This window comes from Haliotis rufescens, unplaced genomic scaffold (assembly GCF_023055435.1).
Source record: "Haliotis rufescens isolate VD_foot unplaced genomic scaffold, xgHalRufe1.0.p SCAF_7, whole genome shotgun sequence".
Classification (NCBI taxonomy): Eukaryota; Metazoa; Mollusca; class Gastropoda; order Lepetellida; family Haliotidae; genus Haliotis; species Haliotis rufescens.
The window spans coordinates 29425479-29440177 of NW_025964361.1; the positions used below are offsets into that span (position 1 = coordinate 29425479).

Here is a 14699-nt window from a genome sequence, read left to right on the forward strand (position 1 = left end):
TTACATAAGATTCACATTATAGATAGGACAAATCAGTTCTTATGAAACCGGAAGTCTCATTTCAGATTACTAAAGGATTTAAGTATACACAAAAAATGAAATAAAAAAATATACTGGTAAGTTATGACAAGGACACAGTGAAGAATATAACAACAGTGATATACAACGTATCTGTTCATCAATCATTCGAATTGCAATAGAAACAATGTTAATAATCACAGTATTAGGTGGCATTCATTGGTAAGCAATGTTGCTTGGTTAGGTATAACTTGTAAGGCACAACTAAAATCGCTTGGTATATAAGTGCTTTATCGTGGAGGTTCTAAAGACTGAACACATGTCTTACGATCCATTACTGATAAAATAGTAGTGATGAATAGATAGGTAACAAGACATAGGGCAACCTCTTCTTTTCACATATATAACAGAACATACGATGGTTTTATAGGGCAAGACGCTTGCTTCTTGCAGTTCTGTGAGATTTGATTCCAATTATTTTAAAAACTTTATTTATCTACTAACTCAATTTTACACGTCAATATACTAGTTAATCATTAATCCATGTACACAGGGCTAATGTCTCGGTTCACACATTGCAAAAACGACACGTATGGACCTGTCAATATGCACGTGGATCTAACAGTAATGTATGACTATATAAAGTAATACAACCAGTTTTTAACATTTCCGAGTTCTGTCGCCAGGATCTTCTGTCTCCTGTGTATTTAATGCGCGCTTCACCCTACTGTACTCGTATGAAGCACCCTGAAACTGACTTACACGTATACCTACTTGAAATGAACAATGAAAGTTTGAAATATGAGTGAGTGAGTGAGGGAGTATGGCTTTACGCCGCTCTTAGCAATATTCCAGCAATATCACGGCGGGGGACACCAGAAATGAGCTTCACACATTGTACCCATGTGGGGAATCGAACCCGGGTCTTCGAAGTGACGAGCCAGCGCGCTAACCACTAGGAGCCACTAAAGTTCTGGCGAGGAGGCGATTGGTGTAACTACACCCAGTCCGTTGTTAGTTGGTAAACAATTTAATACGTCTATGATTCAACTTTAACGTTATCCTGATGTTAATATAAGGCTGCCATGTTTGCCCGTCGAAGTTCAATCTCGGGGTGTGCGTGCGGTGGCTGGAGCACTCTCGGCGTCTTCCTTCACCACTCTGGGAGATGTCTCCACAACGTCTTCGTTGACCACTCCGGGAGGTGTCACTTCGGTGGGTTGCGGCGTCTCCCCTCCCTCGCTGGACATGGGGAGACTGGCCTCTGTCATCTGGTCATTGCTCACAGTCGTACCTTCAGAGACTATCATGATCTCGTCAGCTTGGATCTCCCCGTACTCATTTGTAATGCTCTCCCCTTCGCCTCCCGCCGTGCCGTCAGCGTCGTCGAAGCTGGTGCGGATGTGACGTTGTGAAATGATTTCGTTGTCGCGTTCAAGTGGGATCTTGTTAGTCGGCGTGAATAACGTCCTTGAGTTGATGTCGCCATGACCTTGAGGTATAATCTCTTCCTTGTCTTCCGCCTTGTCCGCCTTATCCACCTTGGATGACGTCTTCTTATTCTTTATCCACCACAAGACGCCGAGGAAGATGACGACGGCGGCAGCGATGATGATGAGAGTCCCGAGCGTTCCCCCGATTACAGAGGCAGAGGCGGTGTTGGTTTGTTCAACGGGGGCCGGCGTCACAGTCGTTGCGACAGCTAGAAAAGATATGACAGTCCACATGTACCGTATAACCCCGATTAAACGCCGGATATGGAATACATGTCATTGTCTCTATTAAACGCCGGACCTCGATTAAACGCCGTGTAGTTTTTTTACGCACGGATTTCTCCAAATTATTACCACTTCGATTAAACGCCGGTGATAAAGAGTCAGGTCACATCACACCTCGTGACATTCCACACACGAGTGTGCCCAAAGCGCTTCGCCGTTATTACCCCGACCAATGAATTTTAATACAATATATATTTCCAATACAGTATATTTACCATTCCAAAACACACTTGCGTGATCACATGGGCTTATAACACACAAAAAAGTCGCAGCTCCAACAGATATTGTCACAACCAGTGTGTCAGAAATATATTAAAGAATATTAAAGAAAAGAAAATAGTACTGGCACTGGTTTGCGTTACTAGGTGCGCGAAATAAAATAAGTCGGGAAGGATTTACTTACGACAGGAATCTGAAAAGACAAGAACAGAAATAGATTAATATATATACAAATATGAAAAGGCTTTGTAGTGTTTCAAGGTAAGGTTAATGCGAGTAGCCCTTCGCCTGGTGGAAGACTTGCGAAGGGGTGCCATGGTTAATCGATACTTCACTGGTGCGTGTACATTTCGTTTCACCCGTGAATACATAAGGCCAAAATGCGGTGTAGTGACGGTCTATTTCACGTCAGCTCAGGCCGGTTATAATTCATGGAACTCAAATTAAAGGGCAAGTTCACACGGAAATGAACCAATTTTTCTTGTACTTTTTCCACATTAAAAGTGTTAGCATAGAAGTGTCATAGACAAAAATATAAAAACATCATATTTAATTAACATATTTTTTGCATTAAAACAAGTTATATTTTTCACATTTACCAAGTGTTCTATTTCCATAACAAAAACACCATGGCTTATGCCCCTTGCAATATGACGTCATTGGTGCCAATTGATAAACATTATGACGTCATCATGCTTTGTTAGAGCCGCTTCACGTGGTGTAGGTACAGTTTTGTGATTCTAGCGTCTCAGATGCCAGCCAGAATTGTGTTATGCTGAGTCACCACTGCGCCGGAGTGTGTCGTAGACCATGTTGTTTTACCGCAAACTGGTCCTTGATATCTTTTGCGTTGAGAATAGACAGGGACCCAGTTGAATTGGCACCAATTACGTCATAATCTAAGGGGGATAACTCAGGCCTATTTCGCTCGTAAAACGAAGGCCTCATAACGGCAGATCATTTTAACACTATTGTGAGCTTCCTACTTTCACTGTGAAAAAAAAATGAGTGTATATTTTCAAAAACAGATACTAACTAATTCTAAAATTGCGTTTTGTTTGGAAAAAGAAAGAAAGTGATTTTTGCGTGTACACTTCCCCTTTAACAGTATTTTTTGTCCACGAACTTTGTGCAAACCCTGCCATTGCTACAACCCTTTAGGGGGGATACTACGATGGCACATACAGGAACATCTTCGCGAGGCAAGGGAGTTAACTGACTGTAAAAGTCCCCTTTCCATCCTTGCCATTGGCTGAAATTTCTGAGCTCGATCGTAGCGCCACCAGTAGCTAATACGAGTTATGTCCCTTCTGTATCCCTCCTACTGACCAATCAGATTCCACCGCTCATATCACGTATATTTGCCTCAAACATAATGGCACCCTCCCCCTGAAGACGACCTGGTCGATGATGAAAATGTATCTTGTAATAAAACTGGTCTTACTTCGCGAAGTGCATCAAATCACATGAGCACCTTGATTGAAAACAAGAAATGAGTTGGCGGTACGCATGCTTTGCAAATCCCGCAAGGGACCGAAATCTGTATGGCAGTTTACGAACCGTATATCGGTTTCGTTACGCGATTTTGATTGGCCTATGCATAGACTCGTTTATCCAGCCAAAATATAACACCAGCCTAGTTCGGCAAGGTGAGGTGAGGTGAAATTGGGTTTAACGTCCCGTCCAAGATTATTGCACTTATATAGCGACGTGCATGCACGTGTATGTGTGTGTGTGGCTGCTTGTACTAGTCTGGACTGATGCCGATTTATAGTGCTAGCTCACTGAGATACCATGCCGCAGTTTAACATGAATACCCCACTCAGACACAGTATACTGACTCCGAGCCGACCAGTCCTTGTTTTAGCCCCTTAATGCCGAGCGCCAGACAGGGTAACAACAAGTACAATCTTTTAACGTCTTTTTGTATGACGCGGCCCGGGATCGAACCCTGGACCTTCTGCTCTCCGGGCGGACGCTCTACCACAAGACCACGGAGGCGGTCCCTAGTTCGGCAAGGGTGGAAACTGGACTTGTATAGTCATTTAACGCCCTTGCCTCGGGAAGATGATACAGGAACATTGCCGCAGGTCTTAACGGGGAATTGCGGATCCTAGTGTATACAAACCCGTGGTGTCTTGACGATGAGGAATGCTGCTTTGTATATGTGCTCGCTAGGCTTTCCTGGTGACGTAGCATTCATGATGATAAGAGCATAATGAACTATGTAACGTAATTTCTACTGTGGAGGACGTTTACACGAATAGGAGAAAGTATTATACACCAATGGGATTCAGGCACTCCAACATCGTTGGCAGAAATGTGTTGACATCGGCGGGGAGTATGTTGAAAAATAATAAGCAACCAACTCCATCAACAAAGTCAGGTTCAGAACCTTTCACCCACCCCTCGCACAAGAATTATTTTACTTTCACTTTTACTTAGAAATGAAAAACTATGGACTAAAATTGAAAAAGAAAAGGAATTATTGTTATGAACACACACTAAAGTACAGATACATGAAAAATATACAACTGAATTACCATTGAGTGTAAAGATCAAACTGGCTCCAGGGGAGGCAACTGCTGTGGAGTTCATCACGGTGGTGTTCTGGCATTCTTTGGGATACTGGGTAGCGTAGCCTACACCACTGCTGTCCTTCTGTAGAACCTGTCAGGACGAACATGGTGTTGAATCATTGTGTTCAAATCCCTTTGACGTGTTTGAGTTAAAGTTTAGTACATCATCCATTCTTCGCGGATGTGTTTTCAATAAACTCCCTCACTACACGTGATTAATCATTGCGTTGAAGTCGCTATTTTTAAATTAACGAATCAAGCCACGGCCTGGATCAGACCAATGAACGCTAAAATCAATTGGCAATATTTCCATGCCATCGGTTGCGGCCTCTATTCAAAACATTGCTTAAATATCAGGCAGCGGTAAGTTTCGTACAGAGTGAGCTCAAATCATGTCTGTGAGTTTTTAAAGGCCTTATATATTTACTTGACTGAAAAGAGAGACCCGCCACTATGACACGACAGGTCAGATATTTATGGTACATATATCATATGTATGTATACATATATACACATATCTTTATGTATAATGAATGTAGCAAGCGGATTCCGTAGATCAATCGCATCCTTTTACCAATACAGTAAACTACGGTAATAACGAACTCAAAGGGACTACTAATTTTAGTTCGTTATAACCGCAATTCGTTATAAGCATATATACAGTATAACTACAGCATATAGTCGGGACTAAAAAGTTAGTTCGTTGTATCCGTTAGTTCGTTATAAGCGTGTTCGTTATAACCGTAGTTTACTGTACTTTTCTCTGTTATAAAAAAAACACCAAATTGAGTCAAATTAGAATTGAAAGCTGGCACGAATTTCTTTCTCTAGAAATAAGTAAATGTAATCTTATTCTTCTAACTGTCATGTAGATTGGTTATTGCTAAATGCGGCGTTAAACAGGAAACAAAACAAAAAAACAGACTTTCGTTTATCAGAGGGGTGTTGAAGGGGGTGGGGGAGGGGAGAACTCCTGTAGCAATCCATGCATGTCTGATAGCAGGAGCCAATCAGAGGTGAGAGACACCATCGAAAGACATGAGCTTATTTTAATTATTAGTTGTTGTAACACATTAAAATGTTTGCAAATTCCCACGTGGCGTAACCCACATAAAATGGGACTGCGTCATAAGAAATTAATACCTTAAGGAAAACTGGGTGTCTGATACCACTGGGCTGAAAAGTGAGTAAAATACGTTCTAAAATATGTACCAACGAAATTAGGACATAATCACAGTTACTTTTGCTTTTGCATACGATAAATATAATGGCAACCATCTATAAATATTTCGATCTTACCATGCAGACAGTCTGGTAGGTTGTGCTGTCGTCGACACTCGCGTCAGCGTTGTACAGAATCACGTAGTGTGTGGAGCTTGTGTTCTGACTGTAGAGACAGTACAACTGCCCGCCAGCTGCAACAGAGAACGCGAGTGAGTGAGTGAGATAGACGATAAACACATCGCGTTTTCAATGTAGTGATAGGTTACCTCTCAATTTAATTGGAAATCGAACACGCAGCATGCGGTTTGTAACCTATAACCGTTACGTAAATACCTATATTTCAAAATGCCTACCTACAAAGACTGAGAAAGCATCAGGGGTGGTTATTGTGATTTGAAACCTTTGACTGACCATTCAGAGTCGAGTTCCAAATTCATGGTATAAATTGGTTTAACGCTCTTTGAACAGTGCTTCAGTTATGTCACATGTTGTTAGAGATGTAAAGTGACATTTCTCGGTGAAATGACATACTAGGGATCATAATCGGGGCGAATCGTGGATTCGAACCAACAACCATAGGATCCTGTGTTCTAAGGGACGCAACTGAGTATTGCCTTCGACCTCTCGGTAGAAAACAGGGGAATGAAAAAAAGAAATATTTTACACCTAAAAGCTATTGTAAGTACGATGGCAAATCAAGCCTTTACTTTTTATTCGTTAATTAGACTACAGTTTCCTGATTGGCTGATAATAGAGTGGGCGGGGCTTGTGTTTCATTATTGCGCTTATTTCGTATGTGTTAATGATTAAATAAGCAGTCTGTGAAATTATTATTGTTCACTTATTTTTTTCTACGAATCGAGTTCAACATTACACGGATTTACATTGTGTACATACCGCCTTTATTACCCATAAGGTTAGCAATAACTGAGTTCATATATATCATGTTGCACCAGTGCAAGTATCACTTAAAGCGCGCCAGTGTCTTGTCTACGTCATGTGGACGGTAAGGTCGGAATGACGTCACACTTGAAACGACGTCATAGCTGAAGATTGTTGACGTCATTCGACAATTGTGGTTTTCTAAGACTGTAGTCGTGATCAGTGCATTTTTTTAAAGGGGAGCTAAAAAAGAAGAAATAATGGGTAATAAAGAAGCTATTATACTCGCATGTGTGTTACACTGATTTCACGAAACACGTATAAGAATTCATGTAGATTCTCGCTCCCGCTCGGGAAATACAAAAAATCTGACACTCCTTTCGTAAAATCACTATGACACACATGCGAGTATTATAATCTCTATTTTGGTCATTGTGTCCATTAACGCACAGCATACTGCTGTCTACAATGTGTGAAGCCCATTTCTGGTGTCCCCCGCCGTGATATTGCTGGAATATTGCTAAAAGCGGCGTAAAACCATATTCACTCACTCACTCACTCATACTGCTGTCAAGTTTTAAATAGCAAAAGCAAAACTCTCTCTTTGGAAGCATTACAACTGGTTTACACTTCCAAAATGACAAATTTTCAAACAGCAATTTGACCCGTGAAGATCCGGGGTAGAATAGGTCTTCAGCAACCCATTCTTGACGTGAAAGGCGACTAAGCTTGTCGTAATAGGCGATGTATGTCGTATCCCAATTACGTAGATCGATGCTCATGATGTCAATCACTGGCCTGTCTTTCCCAGACTCGATTATGTACATACCGCCGTCATATAGCTAGAATATTGCTGAGTGCGGCATTAAACAACAAACAAACAAACAAACAAACAGCAATTCTTTCCTTTCGCTTACCTGAATACAGCGCGTTGGTGGTGTTGCACTCGGTGTAGTTGAAAATAAGACGCTTCGTGTCGGTACACACGTCGAGGTAACTGTCGTTGTTGCAGTGTTTCGTTGTGCCGTCGTTGAGGGTGTAAAAATAGTTTCCTTGTAGGGCAGTGGGACAGGTGGTTGCCTCTGTCGATATGCTGGTGCCTGTGTTTGACATTTACTATAGATAGTCATAGTGTTGAAGCTTATTTCTATGATAGTCGACCGAGTTCATAATTTGTAAGGGACTAGCTCGAAAGTTAAATGTCGGATAAAAAAACAAACGGTTGAGATGCACCCTCACACAAAATGTAATTCTAAATAATTCCAAAAAGCAAGACTTGCACCTGACATCATCTTCCCGAGGCAAGATAGTTAACTGACTTTAAAAATGCAGTTCCCACCCTTGCCGAACTAGGCTGGAATTCCTGGGCTCGATCGTATCGCCACCAGTGGCTATTACGAGTTATATCCCTTCTAAGCCTCTCCTATGGACCATTCAAATTCCACCTCTCGTATCACTTGCATTTGCTTCAAACAAAATGGCAACGCCAAGTCAAGACGATCTGATCAAAACTCAAGATCTATATTGTGATAAAACGGGTCTTACATCGCGAAGTGCATCAAATCACTTGAGCACCTTGATTAAAAACATAAAAAGATTTGTAAAATATCTGTTTACAACGAGTTGGCGGTTCATATGCTTTGGAAATCCTGCAATCGACCGAAATCTGCACGACAGTTTACGAACCGGATTTCGATTTCGTTGCGCGATTTTGATTGGACTATGCACAGACTCGTTAGTCCAGCCAAAATGTAACTCCATAATTCCAGCAAGGGTGGAAACTGGACTTTGATAGTCAGTTAACTCGCTTGCCTCGTGAAGATGATCCGACATCGATTTTTTTAACTGCTCATTGCCCCCAAACTTACGGGATGTGACCCTATAAGCAATATTCCCCTTAAAACTTTAACAAATGTATATTTGCACCTTTAACAATATGATATGGGTAACCCAGAAGCAACAAATGCAATTTTGTTTGAGGATATGAATAATCGACCTGCATCAAACTTTGAAACAAAAACGAAACGAAATCCAAACGACCGCTTTGGGGATATCATGGTCGTTTAAAGTGCGTGGGTTGGATTTTACGCCGCGTTGGGTAGTATGTCGGTATATCAACATGTAACAGCTTGATGTGGGAGGAAAGTCTTAGACGCCAAACGCTTTGGTGAAACCACGAACACAGATATGGTGCTGACAAACCTAAAAACACATCAGACTGAATCTGGGATCCGAACCCAGACTTTTGTTTTTGACCTCTTTGAACCACAAAGCACCTCACCATTTCTGTAAAGGATGCTGAAGGTGCCGTCATCGTATGGCGTTGGTTCGTCACAGATGCTGGCGGCAGATGTGACGCTGGTGCTGGTTGGCAGGATCTTCACCCGGGCTCCATTAGCGCCACTCAGCTCAGCTGGGGAAGAAACACAACATGGCTGACCTTCACGGAATGATAAAATATTGTGGAATAAGACTACTTTGAACAATCTCAGTTAACTACACTCTTAAAAAAAAGAAACGCACAGGTAAATGTTTAGGAAATTTATTGTATGTAATAAAATCGATATATTTCATTTAATATCATAGATACAAATATGAAATTTTGGAGCTCGATGGTCACATGTTGTCGTTGTACAAAGGCATTGTAAACTGTTCATTGTTATGTCGCATAAGTCCACAAGGTTGCGCTGAACTCAGTATCTGGTGTGACCGCCCCGGGCAGCGAGCATAGCTCTGCATCTCCTCGGCACTGACTTGATAAGTGTACGAATTCTGTCCAACGGAATTCTGCGCCATTCTGCTTGTAACGCGTTGGCCAGTTGTGGGAGTGTCTGCGACGTGTTCTGACGTCGACGTACACGTCGACCGAGTTCATCCCATAGGGGTTCGATTGGGTTGAGATCTGGAGATCTCAACGGCCAGGGCAAGTGTGAAAACAATGCCGTTTAAGATATTGCAATTCGACAATGGCTGCGTTTTGACGCACCGTTTGTCGAATATCAGGCCACCAACCTTTTCCAATAACATATGTCCAATTCATATACCGGATTTTTTGTGTAGTCAGGTTTAATGAACTACGTACATGTACTACCCGTGCGTTTCTTTTTTTGAAGAGTGTACTAGTCTTGGATAATTCATTGCATATCATTTCTCACATTGTGTCCATTCGAAGATTAGCAGTATTCATGACTTGCTCCAAATTGGGTGGATCAATCCTCATGATGTCAATCACTGGATTGTCTGGTCTCGATTATATACAGACCGCCGTCATATAGCTGGAATATTGCTGAGTGCGGCGTTAAACAAAAAAACACCCTCACTCAATCATGAAGTGCTGGGCAAATGAAACAATACACCCATGTTTGATGGTGGCTTAAAATGAAACAAGAAAAGGTTATTCGTTGATGATGATGATGATGATGATGATGATGATGATGATGATGATAAGTACGACGATGATCATGATGATCATGATGTATTTGATACGGGTGTCATAGCTACGTTTTGGATCTTCGTTTGCAATGTTTCGGCGACTGTTTTCTGTTTGTAACGTGTATACTTTGGTTACAGTTGTATTTGACATTTAGATATTCATAATTCACAAATAATGATCACATATCGACGTGCAATGACAACAGTTATATTGAACATAAATACAAATATAATGAAAGAAATGTGAAGTCATAACTGGCAAAACACTTTTATATTATCGTCACCTCCCTGAGCTCAGGTTATGCCTGTCCTTGAATGCTGTCGAGAAGCGATTTGCAACCATTTCTTTCATTAACACAGAACCATGTCGTTTGACTTACTGGTGGCATAGTAGTAGTAGAAGAGGTTGTCGGACACCCTGTGCAGCTCCAGGCAGATGTAGGCGTAGAAGGGGCCGGTGTAAATCGTGAACGACGCCGACCTGGAAACCAATAGCATCATGATGGGTCCGTGTAGGGTAACAGTGAAAGACATGTGTGTCACCCTTGAGAGAGCAGGTCCCCAGTACCCGATGTATGTCTCCCTTGAGAGAGTAGGTCCCAAGTACCCGTGTATGTCACCCTTGAGAGAGCAGGTCCCAAGTACCCGTGTATGCCTCCCTTGAGAGAGTAGGTCCCCAGTACCCGTGTATGCCTCCCTTGAGAGAGTAGGTCCCAAGTACCCGATGTATGTCTCCCTTGAGAGAGTAGGTCCCAAGTATCCATGTATGTCTCCCTTGAGAGAGTAGGTCCCCAGTACCCGTGTATGCCTCCCTTGAGAGAGTAGGTCCCAAGTACCCGTGTATGCCTCCCTTGAGAGAGTAGGCCCCAGTACCCATGTATGTCTCCCTTGAGAGAGTAGGTCCCAAGTACCCGTGTATGCCTCCCTTGAGAGAGTAGGTCCCCAGTACCCATGTATGTCTCCCTTGAGAGAGTAGGTCCCCAGTACCCATGTATGTCACCCTTGAGAGAGCAGATCCCAGTACCCATGTATGTCTCCCTTGAGAGAGTAGGTCCCCAGTACCCAAGTATGTCTCCCTTGAGAGAGTAGGTACCCAGTACCCTTGTATGTCTCCCTTGAGAGAGTAGGTCCCCAGTACCCGATGTATGTCCCCCTTGAGAGAGTAGGTCACCAGTACCCATGTATGTCACCCTTGAGAGAGTAGGTCCCCAGTACCCGATGTATGTCCCCCTTGAGAGAGCAGGTCACCAGTACCCATGTATGTCACCCTTGAGAGAGTAGGTCACCAGTACCCGTGTATGTCCCCCTTGAGAGAGTAGGTCCCCAGTACCCATGTATGTCTCCCTTGAGAGAGTAGGTCACCAGTACCCGTGTATGTATCCCTTGAGAGAGCATGTCCCAAGTACCCATGTATGTCACCCTTGAGAGAGTAGGTCCCCAGTACCCGATGTATGTCACCCTCGAGAGAGTAGGTACCAAGTACCCTTGTATGTCTCCCTTGAGAAAGTAGGTCCCCAGTACCCGTGTATGTCCCCCTTGAGAGAGTAGGTCCCCAGTACCCATGTATGTCTCCCTTGAGAGAGTAGGTCCCCAGTACCCATGTATGTCACCCTTGAGAGAGCAGATCCCAGTACCCATGTATGTCTCCCTTGAGAGAGTAGGTCCCCAGTACCCAAGTATGTCTCCCTTGAGAGAGTAGGTACCCAGTACCCTTGTATGTCTCCCTTGAGAAAGAAGGTCCCCAGTACCCGTGTATGTCCCCCTTGAGAGAGTAGGTCCCCAGTACCCGATGTATGTCTCCCTTGAGAGAGTAGGTCACCAGTACCCTTGTATGTCACCCTTGAGAGAGTAGGTCCCCAGTTACCGATGTATGTCTCCCTTGAGAGAGTAGGTCACCAGTACCCTTGTATGTCACCCTTGAGAGAGTAGGTCCCCAATACCCGTGTATGTCCCCCTTGAGAGAGTAGGTCCCCTGTACCCGATGTATGTCTCCCTTGAGAGAGTAGGTCACCAGTACCCGTGTATGTCCCCCTTGAGAGAGTAGGTCACCAGTACCCGATGTATGTCACCCTTGAGAGAGTAGGTCACCAGTACCCGTGTATGTCACCCTTGAGAGAGCAGATCCAAAGGACCCATGTATGTCACTCTTGAGAGAGCAGGTCCCCAGTTACCCATGTATGTCTCCCTTGAGAGAGTAGGCCCCCAGTACCCATGTATGTCACCCTTGAGAGAGTAGGTCACCAGTACCCATGTATGTCTCCCTTGAGAGAGTAGGCCCCCAGTACCCATGTATGTCTCCCTTGAGAGAGTAGGTCACCAGTACCCGTGTATGTCTCCCTTGAGAGAGTAGGTCCCCAGTTACCGATGTATGTCTCCCTTGAGAGAGTAGGTCCCCAGTTACCCGTGTATGTCCCCTTGAGAGAGTAGGTCACCAGTACCCGTGTATGTCTCCCTTGAGAGAGTAGGTCACCAGTACCCGTGTATGTCACCCTTCAGAGAGCAGATCCAAAGGACCCATGTATGTCACTCTTGAGAGAGCAGGTCCCCAGTTACCGATTTATGTCTCCCTTGAGAGAGTAGGTCCCCAGTTACCCGTGTATGTCCCCTTGAGAGGGTAGGTCACAGTACCCTGTGTCTGTCTCCCTTGAGAGAGTAGGTCCCCAGTACCGATGTATGTCTCCGTGTATGCGAACATAGGATATAGGATACATTGGCCATTTACGCTCCCCACACACCACCACCACCACCCCACAACCTTTACGCAGAGCTCTCTGTTATATCGCGACAATAACGGGGGGTAATGAACGGATTGCTCTGACTGAGTGAGTGAGTGAGTGAGTGAATTGGGTTTAGTGACGTTATGGATAATACTTCAGGCACGTCACGACATGTAACCTTTTTGTGGAGTAAACCCCAAAGTGACGCTGTCGTTGACGTTTGCCACGTTGATGAAACCCCTGGCACGGTTTGGTGTCCCACAAAGCGCAACCATGATCCGTGGCCTCGTCAACATTTACCCATAATTCAACACACACCTTCCGATATAGTAATTGCCGTCGTTAAGGTGACACTCGTACTCGAGGTTAGCAAAGGTCTGGCTGAAGGTTGTGACTGTATACTGGCCGAATGTCGTGGTGTTCCACGTGATGTAGCCGTCATGGGAGCTGTAGAAAACGCCGTCGAGAGCACTTGGGTAGGTGCACGTGCCGTCACAGTCTGCGTTAATAAGAATAGCAAAATAACAAACCCTATTTTCTAATGGTGGTAAGAGATATTTGACATTTCTCGAGAATTAACACAGTATATTTACAAAATTATTAACACAAATTATAATAATTACAATAAAAGATAGTGAATACATTTGAAGTTAAACAAATAGAAACATGACAATATGAACATAAATTCTGAGACGGTTGTGTTGGAATTAAAAGATATTGCCGTAAGCTGCGGACTATCGGCCATAGACTGCAGTATGTTGTGTGCAGAAGCCCTGTTATAACAACGTCGTTATAAACGTCACTCATCCTCGGACATCTTTAGCTGAGAACGTTATTATCCCAAATGAGTTGAAATTAACAACTCCGGGGACAAAATCTTTCAAAACTGACATAAATACTTTTAAACAGGTGATACAAGGTTTGTTTAATTGACGGACAAAAGAAAGTACACTCTTGAAAATTCAATATGACCAAAAGGTTACAGACGTCATCAAAACGTTACGTGGCTGACAACAGTCGCCGGAACACTGCAAACTTAAGGTTCAAAACGCAACTATGATATCCGTATCAAATAATCGGCATCGAATAAACTTTTCTTGTTTGTTTCACTTTAGCCACCATCAAACATTGGTGTATACTTTCTTTTGCCGGGCAGTTTATCGTATACCTAACTTAGAGGACTCCGTGAATGTTCCCTACTGTCTTCTCAAATTTGGTACAGTAAACTACGGTTATAACGAACACGCTTATAACGAACTAACGGATATAACGAACTTACTTTTTAGTCCCGACTATATGCTGTAGTTATGCTGTATATATGCTTATAACGAATTACGGTTATAACGAACTAAAATTACTAGTCCCTTTGAGTTCGTTATAACCGTAGTTTACTGTATGTCTCTTATAAAAAAGATGTCAACATTTTCTATACACAAACACAAAATATGAACACAACTAAATGTGTAACTTACCTCGAGGAGCAGCTATAATAATAATCACAATAACAGCAAGTACATTATTTCTCCGCAATGTCCACATGGTGTTTGAGATCTTACAACCAGACACCCTCTTGAGCTAACGTGAAGGTCTTTTTTCACGTTTTACTCCATTTTCTAGGCGTCGAAACTAAGTAACAAATTCACAAAGTCTGCGGTTTTCTTGTCAAATTTCAGACTGCGTTGATAAAAGTTCTAAATGGTCCAACTTCTCACTTTCCCTGACTTGCGAACACTTTCTGTTGTTTACTTTGAACCCGAGAAACGAAAATGGCGTCGTTTACAGTGCGCGTTGACGCAAGCCAGTGCCGGCCAATCCCAGGGTAATCCTTGGTTCCATAGTCTTTCTTCGTA

The 14699-nt window shown here is 43.1% G+C and overlaps 1 protein-coding gene across 1 annotated transcript; it reads right to left on the reverse strand.

Annotated features, from left to right (window-relative positions):
- Positions 1 to 262: 262 nt before the first annotated feature.
- Positions 263 to 14609, reverse strand: LOC124148085. Its single transcript, XM_046519022.2, has 9 exons — positions 14322 to 14609; positions 13168 to 13348; positions 10513 to 10613; positions 8982 to 9113; positions 7618 to 7800; positions 5894 to 6009; positions 4559 to 4685; positions 2200 to 2208; positions 263 to 1720 (listed from the first exon to the last, which is right to left on the reverse strand). Exons 1-9 carry the CDS (start codon positions 14386 to 14388, stop codon positions 1122 to 1124), a joined length of 1515 nt encoding a protein of 504 aa, XP_046374978.2. The 5' UTR covers positions 14389 to 14609; the 3' UTR covers positions 263 to 1121.
- Positions 14610 to 14699: the final 90 nt, after the last annotated feature.